The sequence below is a fragment of the Oratosquilla oratoria genome, chromosome 41 (assembly GCF_046742065.1).
Source record: "Oratosquilla oratoria isolate Oo_2021 chromosome 41, ASM4674206v1, whole genome shotgun sequence".
NCBI classification, from domain to species: domain Eukaryota; kingdom Metazoa; phylum Arthropoda; class Malacostraca; order Stomatopoda; family Squillidae; genus Oratosquilla; species Oratosquilla oratoria.
Window position 1 is genome coordinate 37817727 of NC_134817.1, and position 21503 is coordinate 37839229.

The 21503-nt window shown below is 40.2% G+C and overlaps 1 protein-coding gene across 2 annotated transcripts in view; it reads right to left on the reverse strand.

The window, feature by feature from the left end:
* LOC143021233 (uncharacterized) overlaps positions 1–17487 on the reverse strand; it is a 42286-nt gene extending 24799 nt beyond the window's left edge. Inside the window, exons 1-3 of one of the 2 annotated variants that reach the window (XM_076178605.1) lie at positions 17369–17487; positions 8350–8701; positions 3–4184 (exon numbers count right to left, since the gene is read on the reverse strand). In XM_076178605.1, coding sequence (XP_076034720.1) covers positions 3–4184; positions 8350–8679 — 4512 coding nt within the window. In that variant the 5' untranslated portion in view covers positions 8680–8701; positions 17369–17487. Of the gene's footprint in view, positions 1–2; positions 4185–8349; positions 8702–17059; positions 17349–17368 lie in introns of those variants that run through there. The other variant, XM_076178606.1, reaches the window with a different exon arrangement.
* Between the last annotated feature and the right edge of the window lie 4016 nt (positions 17488–21503).

Here is a 21503-nt window from a genome sequence, read left to right on the forward strand (position 1 = left end):
ACCTGACCTTCTGCATTAATTGTGATTTGGTCATAACTGATAATCTGCCCTGGATTGATGACCACTGCACTGCCATCAATCATATCAGTTGTCTCAATAAAGATAGCACCTTCTGTACTCATCAAATGCCCTGCAGCTACACCTTCTGGCCCATCACTTGTTAGTATGGGACCTGTACGCCAAACCTGCCCTGTGCCTAGCACCTGCTGTCCTTGATTCAGTCGTTCCTGATCTTGTTGTTGTCCTACAGTGTCCCGTCCCTGTAAGATACCTGCAGCATCTTCAGCTGTGGTTGTAATCTGGGTCTGGTGTGAACCATGGTGGGCATTCAGGGAGAGGCTAGCCAGGGAAGAAGGAGGTGCTCGCATTATTGTAATACCTGCAGTTGGTGCTATGGGAATATGATGACTAGCAAGTACCTCAGGTACACTCAACACTCCTGATGCTTGCTGTATTCCAGGATCTTGTGTCAGTTGTGTTATTGAACCTGTGTTGCTGTTGGAGTATGTAGAAGACCCACTGGTTGTAGGCAAGATCATATCTTCAGTGTAAACAATGTGCTCATTACTACTGTGTTGGTGCTGTGCATCTTGCTGAAGAGGTTCCTGACGAAGATGGTGCTGAATATGTTGCTGCTGTGAAGTTCGAAGTTGGGGTTGATGTTGACTCTGGGGGTGTTGATGATGATGCTGATCTTGCTGTTGGTGTTGCTGCTGCTGCTGCTGTTGTTGTTGCTGCCGCATCTGTTGCTGTTGCTGTAATTGATGTTGCTTTTGTGCAAGAGATTTGGTAGGTTGATCTGGTGCTACACCAGTATGTGGCTCATCAGGACCATGTGGTACTTCACAGAAACACCACGATTCCATTGCTTCACCTTTCAACTTCTTTTCTTTAAGTGCTGCATCCTCTTTACCATCCTTTTTCACTGGTGTCTTCTTGGCATTTTGTATGCTTGGGGCTATAAGCTCAAGTTCATCTTCATCAGAAAAGTCTCCAACAATAAAATCATCATCCTGCTTTTTGTCCTTTTTGCGCTCAGCAGCTTCTTTGATGCGTTTGCTGACACGGACAGGTTCAATTGGTCCCCGTAATTTTCTACCCTTTTTCTCCGCTAGACTACCACCACTAATGCTTACACTTTTGTCTGAAGTATCACTCTTGCTTCTCTTCACTTTCTTCTTTCTGCGTTTGATAGGCAAGGTAGGGGAGTTGCTGTGGACTTTTGAATGCCTGATTAGTGAAGTTTTGTCACCAAAGGTATTGTTACACCCATCTATAGTGCAAGTATATGGTTTTTCTCCTGTATGTATCCGCATGTGTCGTCTAACATCATCTCGCTGAGAAAAGGTTGCCATGCACAGAGAACAAGGAAAAGGTTTTTCTCCAGTGTGTGTAAGCTGATGACGCTTCATACTGCTGCGCTGGGTAAAGGCTTGTTCACACATATCACACTTGTATGGCCTATCATTGCTATGGATACGTCGATGGGCCTTTAGGTGGCAACCCTGTGAGAAACTAGCATCACACATGTCACACTGGAATGGTTTTTCCCCCGTGTGTGTTCGCATATGAACACGTAGATTGCTTTTTTGTGTAAAAGATGCAGTGCATAGATCACAAGCAAAAGGCCGTTCACCAGTATGACCACGCATGTGAATGGTAAGACTGTTCTTGTGTGAGAATGTATGTTTACATAAACCACACTCATAGGGTTTCTCACCTGTATGAGTTCTACGGTGGATTTCCAGGTGATTACTTCGAGAAAACACTTTGGGGCAGAAATCACACTTTACATTTTTAGATGTTTTGTGCTCACTGACAACAGTTGGCTGTTTATAGAGTCGCCTCTTCTTCAAAGGTGGTTCGGTGGTGGCAGTAGCTTCTGCGGCATTTTCAGACCCTGAGAAAGCTTGAGTCTGAATCTGAATGTTACCAGCTGCAGGATTGTTAACTGTAAGGCTATATTGCAAGGCTGGCTGACCCTCACCAGGGTCTCCCTGGCTGCTCATTTGATAAACTTCTTCAGATTGTTGCTGCTGGTGTTCAAGCTTCACATCAAGGCGTTGGCAGGCAGTCGTTTCATGCTGCTGTTGATGATGTTCAAGCTTCACATCAAGGTGCTGCTGGCAGGGGGCTGTTTCAGGTGGTTCCTGTTGCTGCTGAAGGTGTTGCTGATGTTGCTTCTGTTCTTCAAGACCCTCCTGCTGCTGTTGTTGGTGATGCTGATGATGTTGCTGCTGTATTGGCTGAGCTGTGGTCAACTGCTGATACTGATGTTGTGGATCATATGGGTGTTGACCAAGTGGTAAAGCTGTTTCTGCTTGTTGGCTTGGGTCTTCATAGGAATGCGGTGGAGCAGGAGGAGGAGCAGGAGGGGGTGGAGCAGGAGGAGGTGCTTCTTCATATGTGTATGATTGGTACTCCACTGGCTGCATAGTTTGATACCCAAGATTTTGCTGTGGATGAACCTGCTGCAGTTCTTGTGTCTGATTTTGGGGTTCTGCACTGATGGCTACCACCCCTTCCAGGGTTGGACAAGCTGCAGTTACAGGAGCTGTGGAAGCAGCTGTGACAGGAACTGCCTCCAACACTTGTGCGGGAGGATCTGTGCCAGGGTTTGGAACACCAGAATCAGGGAGTGTTGGATTATCACAGAAGCACCACGACTGCCAGCGATTCTCTCTTCCTTCAATATACATCCATACATGAGCTTGATGATTCAGGCAGTTGGTAGCTGGCTTTGCTTGTTTGGGGGTTAACATAATTGTGGGGAATTGTGTATTGCCTTGTGATGGCACAGTCACAATCTCACTCATATATGGCTGCTGTTGCTGTTGTTGTTGAGGTTGTTGATGCTGAAGCTGCTGTTGGTGTTGTGGCTGCTCCTGTAAAGGATGCGGTTGCAAATGATGCTGTGCTTGCTGATTTGACTGAGGCTGCAGGTCCTGAGTCTGAGCATGGTGTGGCTGAGGATGACCAGGTTGTGTTTGAGCTCCCTGGTGTTGCTGCTGTGAGATAAGGCCAGTTGTTTCCTGGTGCTCAGTCTGATGGGGAATATGCTGCTGCTGTTGCTGCAGAAAGTTTGGATCATAAACTTGTTCAAGTGTGCCCTCCACTGGAAGCTGCTGTCGTTTTTTGGGTGGTGTTACTTTCTTTGAGTTCTCATCATCCGTACCAATTTCTTCCTTGTGCATTGCAACTTTGTGCCTCCTGAGACTCCTGAACTCAACAAAAGAGACATCACACACATCACAGCAGTAAGGTTTCGAACCTGTGTGCCTGGACATATGTCTCTGCAGAGCACTTTTATCCATGAACATGTGATTGCACTTTGCACAGACATATGGCTTGTCACCAGTGTGACACTGACTATGTCTTTTGAGAGAGCTATACTGCAGGAAAGATGCAGAGCAAAGATCACATTTAAAAGGTTTGGTGGGGTTATGGTTCCTCTTGTGTAGTTTTAGTTCCTTTTCTTGAGAAAAGGCTGCATCACACATGTCACACTTGTATGGAGTGTCACCCTGATGTGCCAGTTTGTGCCACTTCAGATTATTTTTTCGACTAAAGGTTGCATTACATTCATTACATTGAAAGGGTTTAATACCTGTATGGGTCAATTTGTGTCTCTTCAGATCAATAAGTTGTGAAAATGATCCAGTGCATTCATCACATCTAAATGGCTTCTGCCCACTGTGTGTCATCATATGTCGTGTCAAGTTTCGTTTCTCTGCGAATTGTGCTCCACATGTGCCACATCCAAATGGCTTTTCTCCTGAGTGGATACGTTTATGCCTCTTCAAACTACTTGTTTGTGAAAATGCAGCATTACAAGTGTTACACACATAAGGCTTATCCTTTGTGTGAGTCCTCATGTGTGTCGTTAAATGTGAGACCTGCTTAAAAGAATCACCGCAAACTTTACATTTAAAAGGTTTCTCTCCCGTGTGGGTACGATGATGAATATGAAGATGACTAAGCTGTAAGAACGAAGCAACACAACTGTTACATTTGAATGGTTTGTCTCCTTTATGACGACGAACATGCATCTTGAAAGCATTACAACTGGAAAATTTAGCATCACACTCCTTGCAGCTAAAACTCTGACGATGGTGATCTTTGCGATGATTCACAAGCTGGTTTAACCGTGAGAAGGACTCTTCACACCGATCACAATCATACATCTGCCAAAGGTATACAAAGAAAAATAATTATTACTTAGTAAGTTTAAAAGTATTCTCACAAAAAGAATAGAAATACTATTAGAATTATACATTAAACTAATGGTATTTCTTTTGAACCAACAAAAATAGCATTAAATTCTTGACCCGATTTTGGTTAAAGCTATGTTTCCGGGTAATGCATATTTTCAAAATATAAGAAAATTACACCTGACAGAATAGTAATGGTGGCAATAAATATAATCAAAGTTTCTCACATATCTTATCCAAAAAGATCATGGAAACTGAAATGCACATAAAATATATATAGATAAATAAAATTAAACAAAATAAAATTAATAAAAAATGCTTTACAAAATTCCTAGCCAGCCAAGAATGTTGAGTGCCTTAGAACAACCTCCTACTGGGGCATAAAGAGAAGTGGTGGGTTTTAGAAATGTAACCACAATGACAAAGTACTGATGTTAGGGCTCCTTTAGAAGACCGAGAATGAAGTTGATGTATGATGTAAAATGGTCATTATATGCATTAACAAATGCCTGTCAGGTAAGGGAAAGCGAGAGAGATTGTGAAAGGATGAAGGAATGATGTGGCTTGAAGTGATGTTCTTCTTGCCTACCCTGTAAATTTTTGGAGTGGATGTGGATGGGGTCAAAATATAATGAGGTACATACATATAACAAGGGCTTCCTCCCCCTTACAAGGGAGGTAGCCAAAGTCAAAAGGCATAATTCTACTCCCACCCTTTTCATCCCCACCCACTCCACTCACATTCACCACCCATCCCTCCCTCCCTCTTTTAATGACTCCTCCTGAATGACAGGTCATCCCTGCATCTCACCCACTGCCCTGGGTCAGAAGCAATGCAGCAAGACAAAGTACATCCATAGCAAGGCTGCTTCATTTAATCAGCAACCCCCCCCTCTCTGTCCTCTCATGCAAAAAAAAGAGAAGACAGGGAGAAATGCCTTCAAGCTGCATCAAAATATCATAAGGTGCTGGGAGTAAATCAGCTCCAACTGTTGGACCCTGATATGAAGATTCTGTGCCTCACTGCATTGCATCTGACCCTGGTGGAACAGGGATGACCCTTCATCAACAAGTTGTTAAAATGCAAGGGGTGATGACAGGTTTTGAGAGGTGTGGGATGGGTGAGTGTGTTGGAGTGTGGGATATGCTTTGATTCACCTATCACCCTATAAGAAGAAGACCATTTGGTATATGTACTATTTCCTAAAAATGTCAGAAGTATTGCTGATACTTTACTATTTTTCTAAATTTCTGAAGTTCACAGGTTTTGAAAATGGACAGCTATCTATACATGACAAGTAAATTCAACATAATAATTCCTTCTTCTGGTTAATGCTTTTAACAAATATAAAGGACACACTGGACTAATGACAATCTCATAAATCGAGACCCACAGCCCCACACACAATTCAGTCTTCCAGATGAATAATATCATTTAATATTTGGGTCTACAAAGCATGCCAATGTAGTGGAGGAATTAAATGGGAGTAATGATTCAAAGTTGGCACAGTTGCATGAGTCATGGAATGCTATGAAAAAGGCCATTGTTCAACAGTGGACTCAGGATGGCTGATTGATTGAATGATTCAATGTTGCCCCCAAATCTCTTCACTATGGTGAAGATTCTTTATTTGCATATTTTACACTGATTAATACTCAAAAAATTAATTCAACTGAAGCCATTGCTCCATTTTGTCCTGATTCTAATACTTATCTGAATAAACTTGTCTGTCATTATTTAGTATACAACCTATAAAAGGTGTTAACATGAAAAAAGGTTTAATCAACAACATTTGGGAAATTTAAATCCACTTACACAAGACACAAAAAATACAACTTTCCTATAAGTCACAGGGATAGAATTCATCTGGTCTCACAGGCACAGACATCAGAAAATGAGATAAAGGACACGTATGTAAAAAAATTATTTCCCACAATTTTTGAGCCATGAGCCTTTGAATAGCAGGAAAAAAAAGCACTACAAATTCTCCTACTTTTACAAGAATGTGGAGAACATGCTGAAATATGATTACTAAACTTCCAGGTCAATACCTAACAGTTTTAACATAATGAGTAATTTCTATTTTATTAATATAGGAGAGGTAATTTTCCTTTAAAAATAAGAAAAATAAAAAAATTCTTAATTTGTCTAGATGTCATTAGATGACTTAACTACAAGCTCCAACATCAACAAAACCATGCCAAAATTACAGCAGAATACAGTTATCATTGGGGATACAGTACCTCCAAAAAGTTTTCCATGACCATTGCATTCTATCCCATAGCTGTGAATTCAACATCAATGATCCACTACAGGACCAACCCCAACCCCTAACCCGGAATCTAGTCATTTTAGATACAGTAAAACCCCAGTTCTCAACCACAATATGTTCTAGAAAACTATTCCAGAACCAATCTGGTTGAGAACCAGAGCAAGTCTACTGATCTGCTGGATACAGGTTTATCAGGGTGATATTTTTCCTCAAAACTTTGAATTTCACCCCTCATCTCCATTACTCGTAGGGTTGGTTGAGAACTGACATTTTTGTTGACTACCAGAGCAAAAAATTCTTTGGTTGAGAACCAATTTGAATGACTTGTGTGACTTTTGAGAACTGAGGTTCCACTGTACTTTCTTCCTCATAATTGTACAATGGGTATCTTCAATTATTCTTAGTACAATGTGGAATTCTTGAGACACAGGTAAAGAAACACGTGTAAAAATTAGACAAACTAAGTAATAATACCTAGTTAACCTCATCAGCCTAAGACCAGAACTGAATACATCTAGGAACCTAAACAAAACTGATAAAACAGGCCACCATGCTGAAGAAATTCAGTATACTAAATACTGCCTGAGCAGGAATTCAGTTGTGACCGACTCCAAAACTGAGAGAGATTGAATATAACATCTGTGCTGAAAATTACTGAAAGGAACAAATTGAGATGGTATGGACATGTCAAAAGAATGAAAGACACAAGATATAGATAGAAATTCTTGAACTGGATTCCTCCCACTGGGATACCTTTAGGATGCCCTAGGAAAAAATGGACACAAGGAATGGATGAAAGGAGAGGGTGAAATTTACAAGAAATCAACAGAGATGAGGACTTTAAGGATTAAGACCTATGGAGAAGATTCATAGTAACCAGACACTGACAGGCTTTACCTAACCTGTGTCTGGTGAGAAAGGTAGGAAAGGCCACTGTGTTCAAGAAATTCAATACACCAAGTATAATGCCTGATGAGCAGGAATTTAGTTGTGACTGACACCAAAACTGAGTAAATGTACAAAATAAAGCAAACACTAATCAAGTGACAGAAAAAATCCAGTATTTAATTCCAATTGATTAAATTCATCTAATCTAATCAAACCAATGAATATTAAGAACCAGTGAAAACAATAATAGGAAAATTGATAACAGCATCACAAATAATGTTGAAAGGGAAGATACCTGAGGAAGTGGAAAGTATTAAGTATTTTGGGTTGGACGTGGGAGTGAAGTGAGGATACAAGTGAGTTATAAATTATAAGGAAACAAATGAATACAGGGATATTATTCTCTGCTTCATAAATTATTTTACATGGATGAGGAAGGGGGGTTGCTATCTGATGAAGCAGTAAGGTAGACCGGTTCTGGCTGTTGGACCCAGCTATGAAGCTGTGTCTTGTTACATTGCCTTTGACCCAAGCAATATAAAAGGAGACAGGGCAACCCTTCACCTGTGAAGTACTGAGATGAGAAAGGTAGATGAACAACTTTTAATTGTGTATGATACAGGTATAAGCACTGACTTCACCACTCTCTTATAAGATGTCTCAAGTATAGAAAATGAGGAGCCCAAAGGAGGTGCACAACTATGGCTGAATGTGTCACCTTTGCCCTATGTGCTTGGATAGTAGGGGAAGGTAGTAGTTACTGCTGGGAATCAGAAAGGAAAGCAGGATTCAAGCCCACAACTAAGCAAATGTGAGACCAGAACACTCCCAATTACACTACTTACTCTCGAGTATATACACTGTATATTCTCATACTACAACACAGTATGAAAAGATTCTAAAAGTAATGAAATTTTATCACTAAATGGTAGTGAAAACTTATCTCTACTAAAAACATTACCAAATAATATTCTTACCTGTTCTTCAAAATGAGACCGTTCATGAGCCCGAAGCAGACTAGCCCTGGTGAAAATAGCCCCACAGACTGAACAGACATAACCTTTCTCTTTGTGTACTGCTAAGTGCAATTCTTGGTTAGGGTTGGCATTCTCTTGTCGATCCTCTTCCTTGTTTCCATTCTTTTTGCCATCATCATTTTCACTATCATTCTCTTCTGCATTATTATCTTGGGCCTCCTCTACAACTATACCTTCAACAGTAAAGGTAACTTCGCTCACTTCCTCCTTATCTGCCATGTCTTCTACCTTCACTGAGGTAGACAGATTTAGCGGCGGAGCTCCATCCATCTTAAAGAATTTTCAGGACACCCTGTAAAGTGCAAAGAAAAAAAATTACATCTTGATAATAACTCAAAATAACTAGCACAAACATATATATATATATATATTGTCAGTGCATTTGGGCAGGAGTTTTTCTCTAATGCATGTTTCATTAAAAGTGATGGCTAGTTGTGCATTAATAATTTTCTTAAAGGTATTTTCCATATACCTTATTAAGGATTTGTTTTCCTTAGGAAGGAAATTTATGACTTGGCTGTATGTAGTCATATTAGCTAGATCGCGATTTCGGGTTCAAGACCCTTCTTCAGTAGCTATAGGGATAAGAATTAATCCGAAGATTCTAGTAAAGATCTAAGTTTTATACTAGAGTTCCTATACTTGCTAATCACTGGGGGAGGTCACCTGGTATTACGGGCAGGGACGAAATGTCACGTGCGCTAGGGAGCCTCCGGGTTTGTCTTGTGGCGGAATGTGGCGTTTTGTCTCGTAGTTGGACGAGTGGCGTTTTGTCTCGTATTGGCGTTTGTGGTGTTATGTCTCATGTTTGTATTTGTAACGGTTTGTCTCATGCTTGGAAGGGCTCTAAGGTCTTCTGCTTGTACATTTAGGTTTGGGCTCAACTCTTTAATATACAATGCTTCTAAAATTGGGAGGCGTCTATCGTCAGTACATAAATCCAAAATCTCGGTGTTTTTCTCTAGTGTCTCTCTTGCTAGTGTTATGCCGTGGGCTTCTCTTAAGTGATTTTTAGGGGCTCCAGATGTCAGGTGATATGAGAGGCGACGGGATAACCTCATTGTCGTCATGCCAATATAGGTGGATGGGAGGGCTTCACAGTTCCCTCGTGTACATGTGAACCTATAGATGACATGTGATTTCTGAAGTTCCTTTCTCTCTTGTAGGGGGCTGTTTCTAATAAGGAGGTGGCTAGTTTTCTTAGTTTTATAATAAATCACTAGATTTAGTATTTTTTCCGGATTGACTGGTTTAATGTTTCTTTTTATAATTTGTTTCATAATGCGTTCATCTTCTTTATAAGCTGACGAAAAAGTGGATTTATAATATATGTTGATTTTCTCTTTATTTTGTTTATCATTGTTGTTGTTATGCCAGCCGTCCATTATTTTCTTTGTTTGAAAATTTATCTCTTTTTCACTGAAGCCGTTATTGATCAGAACTTGAGTGGAACGTTCGATTTCATCATGCACTTGTGTCCATGTGCTGCAGTGAGTTAGTGCTCTTCGAATATAGGCACTGATGGTAGAGTCCTTATATCTTTGAGGGCACTCACTGGATCCATTAAGGCAGTGTCCAGGGTTAGTGGGTTTTGTGTACACTGTTGTATTAAAAGAATTTTCATTTTGTTTCACTAAGAGGTCGAGGAAGGGTAAAGCTCCATCAATGCTATCTTCCATAGTGAAAGTGAGTTCAGATGTCTCTTGTAATAGGTGGCAGAGTTTTTCAGCTTCATTAGCAAGTATAGGAACTCTAGTATAAAACTTAGATCTTTACTAGAATCTTCGGATTAATTCTTATCCCTATAGCTACTGAAGAAGGGTCTTGAACCCGAAATCGCGATCTAGCTAATATGACTACATACAGCCAAGTCATAAATTTCCTTCCTAAGGAAAACAAATCCTTAATAAGGTATATGGAAAATACCTTTAAGAAAATTATTAATGCACAACTAGCCATCACTTTTAATGATATATATATATATATATATATATATATACTTATATATATATGTTTATATATATATATATATATATATATATATATATATATATATATATAATATATATATATATACCAACGTTTTTTTTTCCCTCACACAGGGGGGTAGCCAAAAAGAAAAAGGCATAGAAACCACTCCCACCGATTCCATTCCCTACATATTCCACTCCCCTCCACCCTCCTCCCTCCCTCTTATCTTGGCACATACTGGATGACAGGTCATCCCTGCATCCTGTCCACTGCCCTGGGACAGAAGCAGTGTCGCAAGACACAGCACATCCACAGCAAGGCCGCTTCATAAATTCGGCAACCCCCCCCTCTCTATCCCCTCATGCAGAAAAGGAGAAGACGGGGAGAAATCCCTTCGGGCTGCATCAAATTTTTTCTCATACATACTTCCTCACCCCCCATCCCCACCCACTTCCCCTCATGCATCACAGCAACATCCATATACAACCCTTCTCCATTCACATCTATCTTCTGTCATCTCCTGTCCTTCTTCAACAGACATTCCTCTCTTTTGTAATGCCCCTTTCACCCCATCCATCCATCTCATCCTAGGATGACCCCTCATATTCACTCCTTCCACACTTCTTTTACTAATCTTTCTTCACTCATTCTTTCCATGTGTCCAAACCATCCTAATACTCTTTCATCAACCCTATCTCCCAGCTCCCTTTCCACCCCTATCCTCCTCCTCACCTCCTCATTTCTCACTCTATCTAGTCTAGTAACCCCTATCATACTTCTCAGACATTTCATCTCAAACACATTCAAACTCCTTCTCTCTTCCTCTCTTATGTTCCATGTTTCTGCCCCGTAAAGTGCTGTCGGCACAATCACTCCTTCATATAACCTCCTCTTTGCATTCATTCCCAGATGTCTATTTCTCATTACACTTTTTAATCCACCAAGGCACTTACTCGCTTCTCTCAATCTACATTCTACCTCCACCCCCACTCCTCCCTTTCCTGCCACATTCGCACCCAAGTATCTAAAACTATCCACTTCCTCCAGTCTCTCACCCTTAATGCTCACTTCCAGCCTGCTGTCACTCTCTCCCCTTGTACATCTCATCACCTTACTTTTGCCCACATTTATCTTCAGCTTCCTTCTTTCACACACCTTCTCAAACTCTGTCACTAACTTCCTCAATGCCTCCTCTGATCCTGCTACAAGTGCAGTGTCAGCAAACAACAACTGGCTCACCTCCCACTCTTCTCCATTTTCTTTAATCACCTCCAACCCCTGACCTTGCATTCACCTCTCGCACCACCCCGTCTATGTATAGATTGAACTGCCAGGGCAACATAACACATCCCTGATGAAGTCCCACCTTTACCTCAAACCATTCACTCTCTCCATTTCTAATCCTAACACAAGCTCTACTACTCTCAAACTCTTGACTGCTCTTAACAGCTTTCCTCCTATCCCATATATCTGCAATACCTCCCACAGTGCCTTCCTGTCTACCCTGTCATAAGCCTTTTCCAGATCCATAAAAGCCCACCAATCATCCTTACCTTTTCCTATAGCATTCTCACATATCTGTCTTACCACAAAAATCTGATCTACACATCCCCTACCTGTCCTAAAACCACAGTTCCTCACAAATTACTCCCTCTGTTCCTCTCCTAATCCTCTCAATCAAGACCCTCCCATAAGCCTTCCCAACTACATTCAACCAGCTGATCCCTCTGAAACTACTACATTCACACTTGTCCCACTTTCCCTTGTAAAGCAGAACTATACAGGCACTCCTCCAGTCCTCTACCCTCTCTCCAGCAAACATTAAATAACCTCACCAGCCAGTCCACCATCACTGTAGCACCTTTCTTCAGACATTCTGCATGGTATCCATCCAACCCAGGTGCCTTACCTGCTCTGATTATCTTAACAGCTGCTTTCACTTCATCCTTCCCTATTTCTCCTCAATTTTCCTCACTCATCACGATCATTTTCTTATTGCTTCCCACTGCAACTACCTTTCCGTCCCCATCCTCCTTCACATTTAGCAACTCCCTAAAATATTCTGCCCACCTTCCTCTTTTTATTACTTCCATTATCATCTCTCCATATACACCTTTTACCTTTTCTTCTCTACTTGATTTGCCTCCTCTTCCTCTTTTAATTTCTTTCCAAAACATCTTTTTATTACTTTCAAAATTTTCTGTCATACTCTTACCCCATTTCACATCTGCTCTCCTCTTTGCTTCCTTTATCTTATGCTTAACTTCCCTTCTCTTTAGTCTGTACCACTCACATGATTCCCTCGTCCTAATTTGTAGCCAATCTATGAATGCCTGTTTCTTCTCTTCTACACCCTTCTTTGCTTCCTCATCCCACCACTCACTACCCTTCCTTCTATTTCCTCCCGCCCTCCTTGTTCCACACACCATCTTTGCACACCTTATGACTCCCTCCTTGAACCACCCCCATTCCTCCTCCACTCCTATTTCTACTCTATCCTTCACTCCCTCCCACTCCTCTCTCAGCTTCTTCTTATACTCATTCTCCTTTTCTTTCTCAGCAGTTCACTCTAAGTACCTCCCTACCTTCTGCCCTTTTCCTCTTTCTCCACTCTCAATTTACCTTCCACCAGAAAATGATCTGATATTATCCCACTCTCTCCCCTTAGAACATGTACATCCTTAACTCTTCCTACCATACACCTGGTCACCACTATATAGTCCATTAATGCTCTATCTGCCACCCTTCCATCCACCACCCTCTCCCACATGTACTTATGCTTGACTTTCTTCCTAAACACTGTATTTGCTATCATCAACTCTCTTTCAAGACACATCTCCACCATCAATTCTCCACTACAATTTTTACCTGGAACTCCATATTTCCCAATCACTCCGTCTATTGGTTTGTTTCCTACCCTAGCATTAAGGTCGCCCAATACAACTACATTAACATTTTCCCCTAATCCCTCTATGCACTCATTTATATCTACCCAAAAAGCCTCCCTTTCCTCTATGCTCTTCTCACTACCAGGCCCATATGCACTTACAAAAGCCCACATCTCCCTTCCCAGCTTCACCTTCATCCACATCAACCTTGATGAAACCTCCTTTCACTCCACTACACACTTACTTATCTCTTCACTTACTAGTATAGCCACCCCTTCTCTCCCTCGTCCCCTCTTCACTCCTGAGTACCTCCCAGCTACACTCCCAAACTCACATTTGCCCTTCCCTTTCATTTTAGTTTCACTCAAAGCCAGCACAACCATCTTTCTTCCGCAAACATACTGCCTATCTCTTCCCTTTTACTCTCATCTGTACCATATATATATATATATATATATATATATACATATATATTCTATATTTATATATTTTCGTATATTTATGTGGATGATCATTACCTTACACTAACTTTTTTCCCCATCTATACACCATTCCCTGCAGGTCAAGGTAGCAGGGCATTGAAAAGAAAATATTCATAACTTTTGTTCTCATCTCATTCATCTTCATCACTTCCTCCTACCATAAAATGTAAACAAACACACCAAAGGGTCTTCACCTTATAAGGGGGTGGCCAGGTCAAAGTGTGCAACCACCCTACACTGATCCTACACTCATTAGAATTTATTTTTTTCCTCCTCCCATTTTACTATCCCACATGGGTATATACTGCTTAAGTTTCATGAAGTAAATATGGACTTCTATAACCATAGGAAAAAATTTACCACATTTCTTCCCAGCAATACTAGCAGTTCACCCCTTGCACACCCCACTCATGGAACTGGTCTTTGCCTTAAGCAATACATTTTCCTCCAATTCACTCACTCATGCAATTCTTTTCTTGTTCAACATCCTAACCATGAGCCCTCTACACTTTTTCCTAGGTCTTCATCATGCTTCCACTCCTTACACCACAGATCCATGAATCATTTGCATATATGTATTCCATGTATTCTCATTACATGACCAAACAATCACATGACCATCCTTAAACTATTCCTTGGGAAGTGAACCCATTACAAAAGCAAAAGAGGAGAAAGATTCAGCAGTGTTGGTAAAAGATGACTTGTCACCTGACACGTACCAGCAGGGTTGTGAAAGACATATGGGCTACTACAGAATATCAAAATGGTGTTTCATTATAAGGATGAAGAGATGATGAAAAAACGCATTGAAACCCTGATCCATCCAAGACTGAAATATGCATCAGTATGGTCCCCACACAGAGTGATGGATAAAAGCAAGATCAAGAGAATACAATGGGCAGCAACCAACTTGGTCCCCAGCCTGGCAGATAAACCATATGAAGAAAGACTAAAAGCACTGGGTCTACCAACTTTGAAAGACTGAAGAGAAAGAGGTGATATGATTACAGTATTTAGGTCACTAATAGGGATAGATTGTATTGACAAAAGAGATCTGATTAAAGATGGGAAGGTTTTAAAAGGCCATAGGAGCAAATTAAGACCACATGTCTAAAGGATGTGAAGAAATACACTTTTCCATACAGATGCTTAGGTCATATAGCCCAGCCTCAAACAATACACAAGTTCAAATCTAAATATGATAATTGGAAATCAAGGATAAGATTAAGTTAGTACTGTACATGAATTTGAGGTTAGGTATGAAAGAAAATTAGAGAATAGGTGACAGGAACCAATGATCATTGCTCCTTTCCTGTATACTACAATTACGTAAATATAATTTGGCCTATCCTATTTTTCATCCCAATTCTATCAGTAGCCCTGTCTTTCTCAAACTATCATTCTGTATACTCTCATAGTATTCACAATTTATTTCCAATATCTCCATATTATTTATCCCTTTTATAATCATGTATGAATGTGCCTTTGGAGGTGCAGCTATATGAGCCAATTTTAAGAACTGGTCACCACATAGAAGAAGAATGTGTGTTTTCTTACACTTTCTTATATTTACTTAATGATCTCCTCCCTGAATAACATATGGACCAATCTAGTTTATGGCTTGATTCCTTGGGGCTATAGCACTTTGGTCCTTGGGGACAAAATGGTGCTGAAGACATCAAGTCACAGAAGTGGTAAAAGGAAGATTCAAAGAGGGCAATGAAAAAAAAAAGAGAGAGATAGTGGAGTTTAAAAATGATTAGCACTCTTCTTCAAGCAGACACTGATCATCAATCATAAAAGAATGCTGTATGACACTGGTCCCTAGGGTTGTTACAGATATTCTTAACATATTCACTTACACAGTACATACCCTACCCATATGGGATACTAAAATGGGAGGAAAAAATAAATTCTGATGAGTATAGGGTGGGTGCACACCTTGACCTAACCACCCCTTTCATAAGGTGAAGATCCCTTGATACATTTATTTACATTTTATTAGAAAAGCAACAATGTAGATATAAATTATATAACCAGTACTTATATGAAAATACATTTTTAAAGTAATCAATAACTATGGCAACATGAGTCATCAATTAGATGTCCACAAGTAATGTATTGGCTCTATAATTAAATCAACAACCCAGTTACTAATGAATCATACACCATCACAGAAGGAAGGGAAAAGGCACAAGTTTGGGGCGAGTGGAGAATGGCTGTGTATGGATGTTACTGTGATGAATGGAAGGGAATGGTTTTGAGTGAATAATATTTTGATGCAGCCCGAGGGGATTTCTCCCTTTCTTCAATGTTTCTGCATGAGGGGACAGAGAGGGGGGGTTACCAATTAAATGATGCAGCCTTGCTCTGGATGTGCTGTGTTTTTCTGTATTGCTTCTCACCCTGGGCAATGAGTGAGATACAGGGATGCTGTCATCCATGAGGAGCCAAGATGAGAGGGAGGGAGGGGGCAGGAGGGGTGGTGCATGGGAGTGGAATGGGTGGGGATGACATGGGTGGGAGTGGAATTATGCCTTTTGACTTTGGCTACCTCCATGGTAAGGGGGGAAAGAGCCCTTGGTATATATATTTGAATTTTGTGTATTCATACCATCAAGTTATTTCATTTGATTTGTTTTCACACAAAAAAAAAAAATATCAGAACTGTTCACCTCAAACACTAGACTCTTTTGCTTTTGGGACCCTCAGAATTGATTGCCAGTAATCCTAGAGCATCCCAGAAATAAAATAATCAAGTAAAACCAACTTCAGTTCACCACAAGTCATTTTTTCAAACGCAATTAAGACAGCTCTAAGAAATGGGAAAATCTTAATTTACAAATAAAGTAACTTATCCACCATCCAGTTTTTATTCCGTATTTCAATATTCAATAGCTACTATGAATATGAATCATTTCTGGATTTCCAAAATATTTTAGTCAAGGATAAATATATAAATAATAAATACTAAATACAAGTAACAATACTCAATAGCACTATTATCTATATGATTCCAATATACGAGTAACTTGTTGTATTTTATACCATTATACATTAATGTTGCTAAGGTAACAAGCATGTTTTCTAAACTCATTTCAATAACATAGCTGAGCGAAATATATATAAATATTTTTTAACTCTGACGACAACTTGTACCAACTCCCCCTACACCTACATCGTAATTCTTCAACCATAAGCTTTCTATCCCATATTATCAATATTTATGTTCTCCATGAGAATTAACCATTAGTGGATTGTATAATATCTACAAAGTTCTATAATTAATTTTGACAGTACAACACTTACATCAAAAATTAGGACGCCAGCATACACACAAATGTAAACAAATATCAAGTCTAAGAAATACAAGTAATTTAGATCCTGAATATGACGATAATATACACATTTTAATCCTGCACACTAATCTGCTAGTATTTATATACATAATATACAATATTTCAATGTTTTTATTTATGCGTTCAGTTTTTTGTCAAGTTTTGTAAACTATGAATATTGGTACTCAAATGACTTTTAAAAACATGCCAGACGTATGGCAGCCATTTTTCTTTCCTCACGAAAGAACTCTTCATGAATTTCAAAATTATGCTTACGTACTTAACTCATCAAGATCGCACTCATGGGCTTAGATCTAGGAAATAATATTTCAATTTCCATTCACTTCATAAAGTTGATTGCACAATCTCTCAACCATCTGATTGTTGCCACTCCTTGGATGCCAGCCGTACAAAGCAAATGTGACGTACAAGTGCAAGTGGTCTGCTGCGGACAGGGTTGCCAAACCTAGTATCCACGTACTAGGTTTGGTACCCTTGGGTGCGACAAGTACATTTGATTCGACTTTCGGGAAAATACTGAATTTCTGGTACTTTTCCATAAGAAGCTCATAGATGTCAGTAGGAAGATAATTTACTTCGAAGTTACATAGTCTCAATAGACGTGAGGGAGGGAGGGAGCAGGGATACGAATAACATGTACAAAGACATTTCCTGCGTCTGTCAAACCCTCACGAAGCCAGTCTGTTTCAATCTGCAGATTTTTTAGTAACAACCTATCAATTTCCCTAATTAATCACCTAGGAACTATTGCTAATGTGAGCCCACATGCAAAAGATAAAAAAAAAGATATTGATGAGTCCACGCATTTCTCCACATACAGACACCTTGTTTTCCTTCAAAGGTATTATGATAAGAACATTCATAAAACATGTGATGCTGTGGCGTTCAGTAGCTCTGTGTGTATCTTATGACTGCCGTGAGCTCCTCATTCTCATTTTTTCCCCTTGATTTTCCATATTACTTTTCTCTCCCGTTTCTTTTTCGTTCAACTCTGAGCAATACCTTTCCTTGCAAACTTGTCTGCTAACTACCCAATGAAATTATGGTCTTTTTTTTTCTCTCTCACCCTTTCCGTTCACTATTCCTCCAGTCTCCTCCGTCTTCTTCCTTGACTGATGAGATTTTGTATCCTGATTCCTTTTCCTGAAATTCAACTCAATATTATTCTTCTGTTGCAGCTTCTGTATTTAACTTAGCGCATAATAATTGTCATGTACATTTCTACATTAACCTAATTCATAAATTTCTATACCCAAATAGTTTTTATTATAAATTCCTTTAACTAATCAGTGCGAAACAGTCTCGTCTAGTTACCGAACTCATGAACAGGGGGGGGGGGGCGTCCGCAGGAATTTTTGTAGGCAGGGGCAACATAAAAGATGAATGAACAGGGTAATTGACAAGTTTTCCTCTTCGTTCTGGTCTGAGTGCGGTTATTTGTGCACCCGAAGGTGGCTGATGAGACTAATTCGGGCTTTGAAGGATCTTCCGCATATTGGGCACGTTGTTCCTTGCGGGAGATCTGATTTCGGTTGGAGTTGCCTCTCCTTCCTCCTTCTTCGTTTTTCTTCCAACTCTTCACATCGGTTTGTTTCGAATGTTGTTGTTCCTTCGCGAATGGTGGACCTCCAAAAGTTTCGGTCTCTTGCATTTTCTTCCCAGGTGTTGAAGTCGATGTTACACTTTTTCATGTTGGCCTTCAGCAGATCCTTGTATCTCTTCTGTTCTCCTTTCTTCCGATTTCCTTCTTTCAGTTGCGAATAGAAAATCTGTTTTGGTAAACGGTCGTCGGACATTCGAACATGTCCACTCCATCTCAGTTGACTTTTGATGATGTTAGCCTCAATGCTTGTTGCTTTGGCTGCTTTCAGGACGCTGACATTAGTTCTTTTGTCTTCCCAACTGATGTTCAGGATACTTCGTAGACATCTTTGATGAAACTTTTCCAACGTGTCCAGATGGCGACGGTACGTTGTCCAGGTTTCTGAAGCGTACAGAAGTGTTGGGATGACTACTGCATTGTACACGACCATTTTGATGTCGGTTCTGATATCATGGTCTTGAAAGATTCTGTTACGGAGACGACCGAAGGCAGTTTCGGCACACTTCAGTCGATGTTGAATCTCATCACTCAGGTCAAGATTTGATGATAGATACCAAGATAAGGGAAATGATCCACGTTTTCGAGGGTTGTTTCTCCAAGCTTGATTGATGGTTCTCTTCTGGTTGGATCATTAGGAGATGGTTGATATAGTATCTGGGTCTTCTTGGAGTTGATGGTGAGACCAAGGGAGATGTATGCTTTGTTGAAGGCATTCAGGATCCGTTGAAGGTCCTCTTCTGAAAGAGCTGCAATGCTGTTGTCGTCTGCATATTGGAACTCAATCAGGGAGCAGGAGGATGTCTTGGTTTTGGACTTGAGACGGGCAAGATTGAACAGTTTCCCCTGGGTTCGATAGACAATTTCTATTCCTGATGGGAGATCATCCTTGATGATGTGCAGGATGGTGGCAATAAAGATGGTAAACAATGTTGGGGCGATTACACACCCTTGTTTTACTCCCGTATATACTTGGAAAGGATCAGTTGTTCCGTTATTGACCAATACAGTTGCAAACATGCCATCATGGAGGAGTCTTAGGATGGGAATGTACTTTGGAGGGCATCCATAGGTGGAGAGAGTGTTCCAAAGAAGTTCTCTTGACACAGAGTCGAACGCCTTAGTCAGATCAATGAAGGCCATGTACAATGGCTGGTACTGTTCACGGCATTTTTCTTGGAGTTGACGCAAGGTGAAAATCATATCAGTTGTTCCCCGAGCCGGTCTAAAACCTGTTTGAGTCTCTGGAAGGATTTTCTAAACCAGAGGTTTTAAGCGGTTGTTCATAATCCTAGCAAGTACCTTACCAGCAGTTCCCAACAGGGAGATTTCCCTGTAATTTCCACATTCAGATCGTTCTCCCTTCCTCTTGTAGGTAGCTATAATGGCTGAATCTCTGAGGTCAGATGGTAACTCCTCATTGACCCTGTTCCAACAGTAGTACTTGTAATAACAAGTACTACTGTTTTTTTTTTTTCCACATTCAGATCGTTCTCCCTTCCTCTTGTAGATAGTTATAATGGCTGAATCTCTGAGGTCAGATGGTAACTCCTCATTGGACCTGTTCCAACAGTAGTACTTGTAATAACAAAGAAACCTGAATAATATAATAATTACGGCAATATACAGTTGATAAATGTACACGGTATTTTATTAATCTTGTATTTCCCATGTAATTGTTATTCATTTTTGTTTTTCCCTTGCATTTTTTATTTTCCATAAATTCCAGGGGGGCATATGCCTCCCCCCTTGCCCCCCCCCCCTGCGGACGCCCATGCTCTTGAATTACTAAATTTACTGGATTCTAGTTACTGAATATAAATCTTCTTTTGAATGACTTCCATAATACCGTAAGCTGTTTTTTCATACACGTATATGATTTCCCAATAGAGTTTTTTCTTTGTACAGTTACTCTACAATTGACCACTTTTTGTTGTTGCTAAGCGCTTCTTTTCATAATTTTTAATCTAAATTCAGATGATTTCATTCATCTGTGAGGGAAGCAGAGTAGAATAAAAAAGAAAATGGGGTCTTGAACATTTAAAACCATATATATGCTATTGTCTCGTGTGACTACACAAAACAAGACAGTCATACTTGCTAGGCTACTGCCTAGATTTGACTTGTTCTTGTAGTCCAGCGTAACGTTGGATGTCTTTCATCTAGGTCAGGGGTTCTTAACCTTTTTTCTCCAATTCCCCACTTTTTAGTGAGCCAACTCTCCATTTCCCACCACAGCATCGGTCTTTGACAAATTCGATTTTAACCCATGCAGTGTTTAGTGCGTAAATATACGCTTTGCTTTTTTGTGCCATTTTACGGCCCTTAATTTTTGTTTGCATATATTAGATTTTTACTAATAGTTATCAAATGGAAATAAAATACATTTGTAAAGTAAGTCAACATTTGGATGTAATGTATTAAATTTTGAAGCACTATCGATTATTTGTGGGTGGAAACAAATTCACGAAATGTGACAACGAGAAGACACCAGAAACAAACAAAAAGAAACAAAAACACATCGATAAAAAAAAAAAAAAAACGACGGTGGTTCTTCTGTCCGACCGGTCATTCCCCACTTGGCAACTCCGCCATTCCCCACCAGTGGGGAATTCCCCACAAGTTAAGAACCACTGATCTAGGTAGTTCACACTGCTACCCGCTTTTGGGCGTTTCCCAGCTCTTACTCTCCTTCACTTTTCCGTCTCTTCATAGCTCTTTGGGATCCGCACGAGTCCTTGCTGGCTCGTGAGACTCCTCGGTCGTCCGGCCCGGCGAAATTTAGAATAAACCT